This window comes from Cheilinus undulatus, linkage group 6, assembly GCF_018320785.1.
Source record: "Cheilinus undulatus linkage group 6, ASM1832078v1, whole genome shotgun sequence".
NCBI classification, from domain to species: domain Eukaryota; kingdom Metazoa; phylum Chordata; class Actinopteri; order Labriformes; family Labridae; genus Cheilinus; species Cheilinus undulatus.
Window position 1 is genome coordinate 12,052,119 of NC_054870.1, and position 14,522 is coordinate 12,066,640.

A 14,522-nucleotide genomic window follows, 5' to 3' on the forward strand; every position below is an offset into this window, starting at 1 on the left:
CATAAAATAAGCTTGTAGTACTATACTCAATTCACATTTGTGCATGAAATGAGAGAAAAATGCTTCAGTAAGTCTCATTTCTCAATAAGTCTCATTTCTCAATAAGTCTCATTTCTCGTTTCATTCTCAATATGTTGTTACAGCATCTGTGGGTTTAGGTTTCGTCTCTCTCCTGCTGTGTTGTATCAAGCTGCTACTGAAAACCTTTCCTGATACAGCTCCCTCACAATAAAAACACTCAAACAACATAACAAGTGGGGACTTTTATTTTGAAAAAAAAAAACAAAACAAAACACGTTTCTCACTGAATTAATTAAGCCTTAACAGAGACAATTACTGGCATGTGTGCGGAGTGTTTACAGCCTGCTTCACTGAGTAAGCAGTCGTAATGGAGTCAGTCAGCGAGTGTGGGGGTCCACCTCGCTCTGCTCTGTAAGTGTCAGATTGAAACTTGCCAAAGACTGTGACTCAATCTGAGTGTTTGTCTAACAAAAAGCACTACACTACTATTACTTGCCTACCATTGTGGCTGAAAGGCTGAGCCACTACTGTGCACTGCCATCAAACAATTGTGTTAAAACCAGTGATGACAGTAGTGCAAAAATCAATTTCAAGGCTTAAGTAATACTTATGACGGTACTGATACTGGTTTACCACCCAACGCTAATACTAGTGATAATCAGATTTACTGGATGACTGGTTCAATACCACAGCAACAAAAAATAATTCCTAGACCCAACGCTGGGTAATTTCTTGTTTCAAAAATTGAATGTAAACCCAGGTGACTTGGCTTGGTGTAAGGTGGTCATAAGACTCGATTTTAGCAGTTTTAAGGCGATCTTTCTTCAGTGTTATGATGATATCAAACATGTTTCATATTGGCATAAGTCTTCAGTCTAGTCGTATGCAAACTGTCTTTCTCAGTGATGTGACAGTCGCCCACGGCCAGTGGGAGCAGTTGTTATGCGTGAGCACATTAAATCACTGCATTCTTCGAAACATGAACGTGAGCGTAGATCAATCTAGAGCTGCTGAACTCAAGGGACTTAAAATTTTTTCTACTCAGAGCTACTGTCACATCTCTGCAGCAGTGTTAATTTTGTTGACTAATTATTTTCGTTATAGTTTTCGTTAATAGCATTTTTCCCCCTGACGAAAACGAGACAGTAACTAATAAAAACAAGTGCACATACACAAAAACAAAAACTAAATTAACTGGCTTTTTATTCGACAAATAAAATGAGATGAAAAAGTTTGACAGAGACTTTTTCCAATCAGACCTAATTTCGTCATGTAGAACGTAGGGGCAAGTTAGGCATATATCCAATCACAGATACTTTGGCTGTGTGGAAATGTGGGATGAGATACGAGGGAGATCCAATCACAACTGCCTTAGCTGCATGGTGGCGGGATAAGTTGGGGAGAGATCCAATCAGTTGACTAAATTTATTGTAAATTTCGTCGACTAAAATGTTGGGAAGTTTCGTCAACTAAAACTAGACTAAAACTAAAACAATTTAGATGACTAAATTATGACTAAAACTAAAAGATATTTTTGGCAACAGACTATAACTAAAACTAAATTAAAAAGTGCTATCAAAATTAACACTGCTCTGCACCTATGTGTTTATGTGCCCTGTCTGTCAGTTCATTCCAGGCTGACATGACAGGTACGGTGAACTGCCACTGGGATTTTCAAAGTCAACGCTCAATCAGTTTGTTTCCGTGGTAAGACGACTCTCGTTTTCACATGGTACTTTTATTCTTAAGTGTTTTCGGGATAGTCCCTCGGTTGTTGCAGTGATTGAAAAACGTGATAATAAGAGATATTAACTTAAATGCAATCTCTATCTACATCTTGTTCTCTGCTCAAAAATTGTTGTTGTGAATTTCCACCAGATGCTGGGAAATAATCTCAAAAGGAATCGTATTCTAGTCTTGTATTTAGTGACCACCAGTCTTTGCAAAATCTCAGCAAAAAACTCAATAGCTTGTCGACGAATTGTCTTTAAATGTGAAAGGGACTCAGGTGTCAGTCTTTTTAGGGCCTTTTAAGAGTTTTGCAAAGTCCTATGGTGTAAGGCTGGCATTAGTCACACAAATACAATACCAGGGTATCCATCTAATAAAGACAATACTCTCTCTTTCATCCCCCATCCTATTTTGGTTACAATTATGTCTAAAGAACTTTCTTTTTATTAAAGCTTCAGTACTTTTGAACATAAATGGTTGTAAAAAACAAAGATTGTATCAATTTGGTCTGTGGTATTGACACGTTTTGAAGTACTGAACATTTTTTCAACCTGACAACCAACCTCAATAATCCCACTGAAATAAAAAAGGTCAGAAAACCATGGAACCTTCATGTTTAGCGCTGATGAACTGAGTTAGAGAATAAGAAGAAGCCTAAATTTTAGACTATTAAGAGATTTAACTATCAAAACAAATCAAGTGCTAGGAATAATAAACTGTGTTCGTATATTCTACACGTTACAAATGTTGTTAAAAAGGTTCGAAGAGTTTTAATACACTTTGGTAAAGCCTAAAATCATCCTTCTGCTAAATAATCTAGATTTTTAATAATCAAGATGTAATAAAGCCTTAGACTCCCTTTGGTCCTCTGAGCAATTTTTCAATAATTGATAATATTTGATATCACCCACATACTTTTAGCCTCAGTCTGTAGATCAAATTAAAGTAATGATATAGCTTTATCTTCTTGATGAGCTCCTACTCTTAATCAGTCATTAACCTTCCTTATCTGCTATAAACATGCTACAACGATAGGCATCATGCCTGTAGACCTCTAAGCTAAATATGAGCAGAAGGGTTTCAATGGTGCTGCAATGTCTCAGTAAAAATTTTGTGTCATGTCACTTTTTTGTAATATCTGACTGTAATACACTTTTTCTATTTAGTACAATCACTTGTCTTTCACTGTACGTTCTTAAATTTGACTTGATACGTAATATACTATAGAATTCAAATTATAAGTTGCACCAGGACATAACACTCTGTCTGTTTCGGAGATGTACCAGAGGGACAAAGGTTTAAACTGTCATCCTGCATGGTGAATTTGATTGCATTCATCAAAGTCCACAATATGCAGTTTCTGTAGCTCTTGTAGTACCATCTGTTTTTCTACCTCTGACAGTTTGCACCCCTAGTAGGTATAATACGGTAATGGAGTTCTAAGCCTGCAGTGAGGTGCAGACTCACAGCCTGTCAGTTGCTCTGCCCACTTCTGCAGGCCACTTTAATTGAAGGTTCATCCCAATTAAATTATCACTCCACAAGGTTTATTTCTGTAACAGTTCACTCCTGTTATCTTAAATGCAGGAATCTTGACCAAATTAGGAAAAAAAAAACCCTTGCTGGCCTAATCAGTACTGTATTCTTGCACACTGTGAGCCGTGAAGCAGCAGTTTGCAATACATGATGAATGGAGGTGAACTTTCAACAGTGTCAGGTCAATGTGTAATGTGTTGTTGTTGGCAGCCCCACTTTCAGTCATGGCAGCGCATGCCTCAGCGCTTTATACTGGTACACCAGCATGTAGGACACAGTCAACCTCTGAGATAATAGGCATTAAAATGCACCAAATTTTACGTCACACAAAGAAGAAATAATTGTCCTTCTGGTCTCATTTCATGTGTTTTCATGTCCGCCCTTTATCAGCATCTCTCACTAAAAGCAGTTTGATTCAGACATTTGTTGTCCTTTGCCAGCTCCATCATGCTAAAACCACAACAAACAGCCCATACTAATGCTGCAGTGGCCTTAAAAATGTCACAGCAACTCTCCCTCTCACTGCAGAAAGAGAGAATTAGTCAACAAAGCACATCAAATCAGAGCTGAGCCGTCTTTGCCATTCAGATGATGAGTCACTTCTGAGTCAGCATTCACTCTCATCAGACCCCAGAGATTCATTTTGAAAGGACTCCAACCAATCAGAGCTCTGCAAAGCTTCAGATGAATTACAGAATGATGCAAACAGACCATTGGATCTTTTTTCCCTCTCTAATTTTCAGCCCTGATAGAGCCCAATGGTACCAATGTTTGGAGAATGATAAGATTTCAGATCGTTAAACTTGTCTGATTATCTGTCGGAAGGCTGATACAGGAAATGTTGAGCTGTAATGAAATACGGATTTTGTGCTCATTTTGCTCTGGTATCTGCTATGCCAAACAAATAACTTCCCAGCAATATTTTTGTGTTAAATCATAGCCATTAACTCAACCAAAAAAATATTTGGTCTTTTGTGGTGTTTCAACCAAGCAGTCTGGCTTGGCACAGTTTGGTATGATGAACCCTCATGTTGCTTGCATTTCCACAGGCAATGTCCATCCAGTCTCACTCTGAGTTATGGGATTTATAAGTTGTTAGAGCTGGTAGTTGGTAATTTGGGTTTCAAACATGCTTTATTTGTTACAATTTTTGCTTTTTTGTCTGTTAAACAAAAAAAAAAAAAAAAAAGGAAAGTGGCTCTCACACAAAAGCCGGCTCCTGTTATTCATATAAACAAAAAGTAAGGAAATATGTGTTTGGTACATTATTTCTTTGTTGTGACAATGCTTCTTGGCAATAAATTTTATACAGCTGGAAAGCCTGTTTATTACCCTTTTAAATGCCACATTTGTAAGGATCATGCATTTGTGGGATGAGCAGCAGAGCTGAGTATGTGGATTGCGCCCATGAAAAATGTGCCAGATCTTCTCTGCCAATGCCAAACAGCTGACTCTGCCAACGACTCTTGTTTGGTGTTTGGTGGATTGGATGATTGAAGTTTAAAGAAACAAGACATATTAACAATTTAACAATTTATTCATTTAACAAACAGCAGCCTCAGTTGTGTGTGGAAGAACCATACACAGCCACAACAGCCTGGCTCCTCCTCCTCATGCTGGTCACCAGCCTGGTCACACACTGCTGTGGGATGGCATCCCATTCTTCAACCAGCATTTGTCAGCCAACGTGGTTGTGTTGGTCACTCTGGCACGAACAGCACACCCAAGCTGATCCCACAAGTGTTTAATGGGGTTAAAGGTCAGGACTGCTGGCAGGCCATTCCATCCTCTCCACTCCCAAATTCTGGAGGTAGTCTCTGATAAACCCCGCTCTGTGGGGGCGAGTGTTGTCATCTTGGAGGATAGAGTTCTTGCTGACAGGGTGAAAGAACAGTATTCTTGGGGTGTTGTCTTCTTGGGACGTTCCCCGTTATATGGAATTTGGCCTTCAGTTCAGAGATGGTACTAGGGTTCACTTCAAACAATGCTGCAACTTGGTTTTGCGGAACACCAGCTTGAAGTTGCCCAACCGACAGGTCCTATACAGATCAGTCAAACATGGCATGCCGATTCTTGAAGCAGACATCTACTGACCACTGTAGCAGGGCCCATGCTCACAGGTGCTGCCAATCAGGGACCTGATTGGCAGCACCAGGGGGTACCAGAAGCTCAAAACAAGAGTCAATAGCAACAGCAGAATCAGCTGTTTGGCATTGGCAGAGAAGATTTGGCACATTTTTCATGGGCGCAACCCACATACTCAGCTCTGCTGCTCATCCCACAAATGCATGATCCCTACAAATATGGCATCATTTAAAAGGGTAATAAACAGACTTTCCAGCGGTATAAGATTTATTACCAAGAAGCATTGTTACAACAAAGAAATAATGTACTAAACACAAATTTCCTTACATTTTGTTTTAAGTTAAGAGCTGGCTCTTAGAACTGTCTCGTTAACCAACAACAAATCAAAACAGCTTGTAATTAAAAAAAAAAAAAAACATCATCAGACTGCATACAGGCTAGCTCTATACTTCAGACAGCTTTGGTGCCTGACAGAGGGCTGCCAAAACAGTACAATAGTACAGCTATGGGTTGCATCAGCTGTGCGTTAGTTCAAACGTAGCCTAGCTTGAACGTAAGTTTTTACATATGATGTAGTTTACTCTCTCCTAACATTTAAGGTGTTGCACCAACTTTGATAGTTTCAATGTAGGCATAAGCTCTAACTTAAATCTTGCACCTGCCTCCTACTAAGTGTAAAATCCTCCATAGAACATGGCTGTCATAGTGAGAGTGCTAAGAGATGGGATAACCCACCAGAGGATGACGAGGAGTGATTTTACAGGCAATTTGGTGTAAGCACTGCATGTCTATGATCAATAACTGTTGTTTTCCATGATCATTTCACCATCTACGGTTAAACTATCTTTTGTTATTAGTGATTTCACCACTCGATGTCAGTGTTGTTATTTCATACTGGCTCTAGGTTTAGGCTGTAGGCTTCAAAATACTCACATGTGCAAAATGCCTTGTCATATTTTTCATCCACACTGGACGATGTGTGAGGATTAAATGCAGTTAGCATATGTTATTTTTTAGCCGTTAGCATCCGTGGCAAACACTGGTTTAGAAAATGCTTTTCAATGATTGGTTAAAGTCAGAGAAAACATCATATCTGCGACAGTATTTTGGGAAGTTTGGACGTAAATCTCCACTAGTCAAGATCAACCTTACATCTCTGTGATGCGACTGAACAATAACACAACTCAGAACTTAACTAGTTTCAACGCCGGTTTAGTGTGGACTTTACGCCATAACTTAAGGCAGAACTTACACATAGCTGGTACAGATCAGTTTCGAGACTGTTCCCAAACGGCAAAAACAGAATTTAAGACATTTTTGCAAGTTTAATAAAATGATTCAGACCCTTCGCAGATCACTCGAAATTAGCCTCAGGTTCCTCTTAACCTCCAGATCGGTGGAGGGTTAATGTGATGGTTGTCCTTCTGGAACTTTGTCCCATCTCCACACAGGATCTCTGGAGCTCAGTCAGAGTGACCACCAGGTTCTTGGTCACCTCTCTTACCAAGGCCACTCTCCCCTGATTGCTCACTTTGGCCCGATGACTGGCAGAGTCCTGGTCATGCCAAACCTTTTCCATTTAGAATTATAGAGGCCATTGTGCTCTTAGGAACCTTCAATGCAGACTGAGCATGCTCTACAACAAAGACATTTTGTTGACCACTTTAATAATTCACCTCAAGCATTCTTTTCTGAATCATATATTCTATAAATCAGTTTTCATATTTGTAAAAATCCATAAAACATGCACTGGCATAAACATGGGATAGACAGATACAAGCAGAGCATCAACAAGCAGAATTTTAGCAGGCTCTTATCCCTCATTAGGGCAGTGTTGTATTATAATGACCCATCATAATTATAGGTAAACACTGACTCAGAACAGACAGAAGAGAAAATGGGCAGACATTTTTTTTCCTCTTGTCATCATCAAGCAAAACAAGATTCACAGAGACGGATTTTTGAGACCTTTTGCCACCAAACTGATTAAACGACAACATGGAAAACAAGGTGTCAAAATTAATATGATTTCATTCAATCACAGCACAGATGAAGAGCAGAGTGTGACACCACAAGACGACCCCGCATTAGCCTCAGAGACACAGCCGACATGACAAACAACTCCCCCCCATAGAAAATGCCACACGTTACCTCTTCTGCGGCCATAGCTCCGGGCTGCTTGTGAACACGAGGGAGGGGGGAAGAAGGGAGATACACAAGGAGAGACGGGGGGGTCGGGGAAGGAACAGGGGGAGGAAAGAGACAGAGACATGGGTTTGTGGAAATACACCAAAACCAGGAAAATCTCTAAGGCAACAGTGGAACTACAGATGGCCACACCTGAGGCTCGGAAACAGGAGAAGTATGTGTGTGAATGTGTGTGTGTTTGTGTGTGTGTGGGGGGGTTATTAAAGCTTGGCAGCGGCCCACTGTAAACCTGCTGCACCTGCCCTGGTAACACATGCATGCAGATGCTGCCAGGGTAGCAGAGGGAGGGAGGGGGGGCTGACAGGTGAAGTTTATACACGGAAATGTGACCAGATTTAGCAACGTAATGTGACGCCCCATAGCCGGAGATCTCGGCTTAATGAACCCTCTCTGGCTCGTGTTCGTGCTAATCTGCCGTGAATATTCACAAATGAGGCCATAAAGCAGAGTGCATGCCAGACTGAAGGCAGAGCAGGTTAGTCATTATCATGGCCTCGGTGAAATATTAAAAGTCGGTCACGTATGGCAGGCCAGGTGTGAGTGGAAACTTCCCACAGGATAAGGACCAGGTACGGAGGTGTTTGTCAGCCTCGGAGCTCAGAGGGGAGAGGAGAGCGTGCAGAATGGAGGAGAGGAGCAGGACGTGATGTCAAGGCTGAATTAATCTGAAACAATGACGAGGTAAAAGGAAACAGTTTAATCAGCTGGTCATGCATTGCTTCAAACACCCTTTAAATGAAAGGCTTGTCTGTGTAAAATATAAACAGAATAATTTCCCTGTGATCATTTTTTCATTTGGATGAAAGCTTTAACAAAACTAGCTGTGCTTGAAGCAACACCACCAAGAAAATAGTTACTGCAAGGTTAGGATTATGCATTATTAAATGCATGTATTGTTGGGAGTTTTCCTATAAAAGTACTACGTAGATTTTTTTAATTGGTGAGGAAATCAACTCCACAGACATGCTTTGACCTGGAAGTTGGCATGGTGTCATCTCTCTTAAAATATCCTCCAAGGTTAGAGGAATCCGGTACCACAGGTAAAGATTCTGGATGAAATGTGCAGATCTGAATGCTACAGGGCAATAATGAACACTTTTCTGAGCAGATAAGGCAGAGATGGTTTGGCATCTTTGGCTAGACATTTAGTCAGTGCTACCTGAATAAATACCTAAATCAGAGTTGTGATTTGGTTCAGTATCAGATGTGTTGGTATCGGTTTCATAACAGTGTTAGAATTTGGTACCCATCCCTAAATGCATGTAAATTGAAATCTGCTCCACCACAACATTGGACAAAAGATTTTAACTACCAGGACTTGCTACAAAGTTTTGGAGCACTTTTCAGCGCTGATCTGAGCAGATGGGGAAGAAAATTGTCCTGCAGCAGCTGAACTAGATATTATGATTGCATGTTACAGCCAGAGTTTTATTTTTTAAGCCAAGAGTTGAAGGTACCACATTTTGGTTTAATTTGATTCGCAACACTGATGTGCTGTCAGCATGTGTCCCCCCCTGCAAGGACAGATGACTGTTTTTGCACCAATGATTAGATAAAACAATGTTATACCACCAAGCCTGTGGGACTGGATAGCAGTATCAGTGAGCTAACACATCTTTGATTCTCAGGTTTGGAAAATACAGAACCATGTTTTTATAAACTAGGGTTTTGATCTCCAGCCCATCTGAGAAAGATTTTGGAAATTGTCTAAGCTTTCACACTCAATGCATGCAAGTTTAACAGCAAAACATAAGAAAAAAACCCAAATGCACATTAAGATTGAGCTGGAGTGTTTCTAGTTTTTAGACAAATCTCAGATGAAGCAGAATATATCTTAGGACAGTGTAACGAGCGGCAGCAGGGATTATACACCACTAAACATATCCTCCTGCTCCTCTGAAAGCATCAGACACAAAGCAAGCAGTCAAAAACCAATATGGGCCTTTGCATTGTGAGAGCCTCATTGTGCGACTCGCCCTTCTGGCTTCTCTCAGGGAATATATTGTGTCTGAAGCCTCTTCTCCTTTTGCTATCTTTTCATTAAAAAGATTGGGCTCCCCAATCCCCCTGTAAAAAAAAAAACCCTGGGCAGCCTCTCTGCAGCTTTACCCTCGCCGTCTGGCTTTGGCAGACAAAAAAAAGGCACCTAGCAACCTGGTGAAATGAAGACAACTAAGCGCTGGGAAACCGGCGGAGGGAGAGGGAAAGGTTAGGGTTAAAAGTAAGTACCAACTTTAAATTGTGTGGTGTCTGGGAAAGAGGAAAAATGTCTGAAATGAAACCAGTGATTCCTCTGGGCCTGATGAGTTTGATGTCTCCCTCTTTGCTCTGCTTCAAAGCTTCAGACACTTCTACTAAGCTGTCAAAGGAACAAGAGCAATAAATCTGGATTGAAGACCTATGCTCACTACTCGCCACACTTTCCTCTTCACATCAAGTGCTGTAACGCCATCCGGAGAAAGTGTAGCCCTCTCAGCATGAAGCCTCAAAGCTAATGGGACGAAATGAAGTAGAAACACGGAGTAAAACTCTTTAAAGTTGAAACCAAAGCTTCCCCTGTCTGCACACATCATAGACTACAGCGCGGAGAGAGAGCCACTTCTGACAGACTCAGAAGATCCGGGCAGATCTGTGCTTGCCTGAGCGTAATCCCATGACACAACAGTTTAACATCAATCCAGGACACGTTCTCCGAGGAAACAGCTGATGAAAGGAACAAAATGAGAAAGGAGCACCGGCATTGTCAAGATGTGATGGTAGACAGAACTATACCGAGAAAGTCTTTCTGCTTTTACCGGTTTCTATACCCTGCAGGCCAACTGAACACGTCCAGAGAGAAAAACAGAGCTCTCTCTACTTCCTTTTTGATCACAAGTCGAACCAGATGGGCTTGATAGTTTTGCTGAGGTTTGTACAAAATGATGGGAAACAATATAACTCTTTAAAGAACTACAAAGAAACTGCCAAAGGTAGACAAGCAATGCCCTCACAAAGAAAAGTCAATCTAAAATACTTGAAAAACTGCAGATCTGATTCACTAAGAGCATGACACATTGTCTTGAAGCTCAGTTCATAAAGCATCCGCCTCCTTCAAAAACATTTCAATCCACATAGAGCAGGTAGTCCCAAACAGGAATGAGAACGCTCAAGGCTCCAGTCAACGTCAAAATACAACACAATGCATAAACTCCTGTTCTCATCTCTCTCCCACTATTACATCCCAGCCAGTGGCACAAGTCATAGGTCATCAGTCAGCCAGAGGGTCACAGAGGTAACAACACTATGGACAAGAGAAGCTGGTTTCTGAGGTGGAAAATCCCAGTATTTTCACACCACATATCCTAGACTTACACTAGAGGATTTTGATAAAACTTTTAAAGACTAACATCTGACATCCTCTCACATCTAAAGACAATTTGTCAGAAAGCTGCTGAGATTTTAGTTACAGACTCTGCTTTTGCAAAGACTGGGGATCTTACAGGGTCATTAATTGCAAGAATTTGATTCTTTCTGAGATTATTTCCCATCATGCACCTGGTTGATATTTACATTTTTTGGTGCAGAGAACAATAGAGCAGAAACAGAAGCAGCTTTTGGCCACAGCAAGTAACTGCAACAACCGAAGAACTGTCCTGAAAACATTTCAGAATAAAATAACCAAATGAAAATCATGGTAGTCTCACAACAGAAAGAAAACGATTGGGCTTTTACTTTGAAAACCCAGTGGAGGTTTACCTGTCATGCCAGCCTGTAATGGATTGATAGACAGGATTCACACACAGGGGTGCAGAGAGAGCTCTTAGCGCTGTCAACATTCTGCATCTCATCCTGCAGACATCCAGCAGCTTCAGATTGAACTATTCTCAGATTTATGTTTTGAAAAATGATCTTATTTAATGTGCTGAGGCACAACACTGCCCACCACTGGTTGTGATGATGGTCACATCATTGAAAACACAATTTGCTAGGGCCAGACTAACGATTACGAGAATATCAAACACGTTTGATTTTGTCTTAATGCCAAGACTGAAAAAGGGTGCCTTAAAACTGCATGGCTCGACTTTTCTGAACACTTCGCACCAAATGACCAAGATCACTGGGGTGCACAGCACTTTAAGCAAGACTCCCAGTCCCATGAATTTATTCCAACTCTGAAAATTTTGTCTGTTACTTTGAAATCTCTAGATAAGTCACCTGGTGTAAGGACAGCATAAGTTTCAACTAGGGATGTTCCTAGGAAAATATTTTCCCATCTGATTAAATACAAGAGAATACATTCTGTAAACCAAACTCACATTGCAACGATAAAAATGTCAAAGTTGTGTCAATTCTTTGCAGGTTTGCATCCACATTGGTTTTATCTTGTAGTGTAAGATGACAGAAGCAATTTTTCATCACAACAGATGGAGTTTTTCAAATCTGAATGCTGGTTGCAGTATTCAGGTGCAAGAGGCCCCTCCAAAGGTGATGCCCCCTGTTTTCATTTTCCATTTTTTAATTCACCTATCTTACAAAAAAGACAAAAAATATTGTGGATGATCAAACTAATTTTTATCGACTTTGCATCTTAAATGCAGTTTGTAAAAAAGCCACTTTAACAGCTTTAGTCACATGACTGGAGCAGAGGCCTAGAGGGCAAAAAGAGCATAGAAAAGAGCAACTACCATTGACCATTATGTGGAGCCCCAGCACCCGACTATTGCTCCAAAATGATTGGAGGTTGACGTCCCCCGGACTGAGATATTCATTTAGACTGCAAGTTTGGTCAATTTAGAGCCCGACATACTATTCAGGACTCTATCTAAATTACTAAAACCAAAAGTCCTCAGCAGAACTTCAGTTTGGTGGTTTTCATGTGGCACACAGCCATGGGTGTGAGTCTGGGCAATTTGATGTATTTATTATGCATTTTGGACAATCATTCTATCATCTGGGCAATGAAATGAATGGAGCGAACTTCTGCTAGTGCCAGTGATTCTGAATCAGATACTTTTTGTATTAAGGAAAATTTGATTATAAAGGGCCAGTTTTTCCCCTAAATGACACAAACTGCACATGCACACAATACACATGATATAACTATGTGTTATGTGAAATAGATTGTGTCTTTCTGACTCGTTTTCACAGATTTAGCTGACACAAAAGCCCTCTGGCCCTCTGTGGTATCCCTGTCGCAGCATGTGTTGAAGTCCTGATTTCACTCTTGTCACCGTTGGTCATCTGCCGGCTGGGGGACACTTTGAGGGGGGTGTCTGCTGGTCTTACATGTTGGGGTATTTTTGGAAGTGCTATTCTCAGGTCAACTGTGCTTCCCCCAGTACTGAGAAGTCTGTCTGAGGTGTATGATGTCAGGGAATCCAGACCTTTGCAAAGGGTAGGCAGGTGTTCCCGGTGCATACCAACACTGGACATTTTGGTTGGTGGCGTTTGTTTTTCACAGGAACAAAGCAACCCAATACTTAGAATGAAGGATTCCTGGAGTTCAGGGACTGCTCCAGGAGATTATTGCAGCCATCAGCTGTGAACAGGTTCTAAAGGCTGCACTGTAATCTTAACGAGAAAAGTGCCCAATCAAAGTGCATCGTCTGACAGTTCTTGGTTTTGTCACTGAAAGGCTCAGATTGTTTCATTTTGTATCTGACAGCGTTACAAAAAGTGTGTTCCTATTATGTTGCAACCTGATGCTACAATCATTTAAACTTATTTTTCTGTCATTACTCTACACTCAGTACCCCATCATGACAAAATGAAAACAGATTTTTAGAAATTTTGCAACTTTAGGGAAAATAAAAAAACTGAAATGTCACACTGACATGAGTATTTGCAACAACACTTAAATCCAGCTCAAGTTCCTCCCATTTCTCTGAATCTTTGCTGAGATGTTCCTTCTTTTTGACTGGAGTCCACCTGTGGTAAATTACATCAATTGGACATGATTTGGGAAGGCACACACCTCTCTGCTGACAATGCACATCAGAGCAAAAACCAAGCCATGAGGTCAAAGGAACTGTCTGCAGAGCTAAAAAAGGATTGTTGCAAAGCACGGATCTGAGGAAAGCTACCAAAAGAATTCTGTTGCACTCTAAGTTCCCAAGAGCAGTGCAAAACCAAGCAGCAACCCTGGTACTGAAAAATATAGCTAGTGCGGAAGTGCAAAAAATTGCAATACAGCGAATGTCCACTCAAGACTGGCTGCAGGAACACTGGAAGTCCTGCCTGAACATCTGTTAAAAAGCCAGTTTTTACACCAGAAATAAACTGGTTTACAGCCTGGTTCAAAAAAACAAAACAAACGAGTCTCATTAACTAATGTCTTCACGTCCTCTCACTGTACGGGGGATGATTTTTTTGTACCACAATCGGCTTTGTGGGCATGCCGTTAGGTTGATCCAAAGTTCAGTTCAGACTGCGGACCGGCTTCAAAAGCAGTTTGCGTCCACCTTTTGTAAGCAGATGGCTGACGTCACACAGAGTTTGTCCAATTCTTTCTTCAGTCTATGTGCAAAACACATGAAAGCCTGCTTGGCTGCAGAGAGGCTTCAATTCAGCCACTCTTCCAAAAGCCCAGATCAGTGGAGGGTAGAGCTGGGCAATATGGCCTAAAATTGATATCCCGATATATTTTTGCTATATCCCAACACACGATATATATCACGATATTTTGAAATATCCTCTAAGTGGCTGTATAAAGTTTAATTCAGCCCCAAATGACACAAGTTTAGTGATTAAAATAGACTGTTCTATTGGTTTTTTAATAAAGTTATATGCAGAAAGGGTAAAAATCAATATAAAGTCAAATAAACGCACTGTTTATTTTGAAAAGGACTTCATTCAATCTTTTACTAATAAATCAAACACACATAATCATGAAATACTCCATCTTTTACAGTGTATGGAAAGTCCTGAAATGTTTTCTGTGTCATGTTTACTATTGCTGATTA

The 14,522-nt window shown here is 40.7% G+C and overlaps 1 protein-coding gene across 6 annotated transcripts in view; it reads right to left on the reverse strand.

Moving 5' to 3' along the window:
* cpeb3 (cytoplasmic polyadenylation element binding protein 3) overlaps nt 1-14,522 on the reverse strand; it is a 105,975-nt gene that overhangs the window by 36,673 nt on the left and 54,780 nt on the right. For 3 of the 6 annotated variants that reach the window (XM_041790180.1, XM_041790177.1, XM_041790178.1), the window contains exon 5: nt 7,525-7,551. The exons of 2 other annotated variants lie outside the window; for them this stretch is intronic. In XM_041790180.1, coding sequence (XP_041646114.1) covers nt 7,525-7,551 — 27 coding nt within the window. The remainder of the gene's footprint in view (nt 1-7,524; nt 7,552-14,522) is intronic. One more of the 6 variants, XM_041790181.1, reaches the window with a different exon arrangement.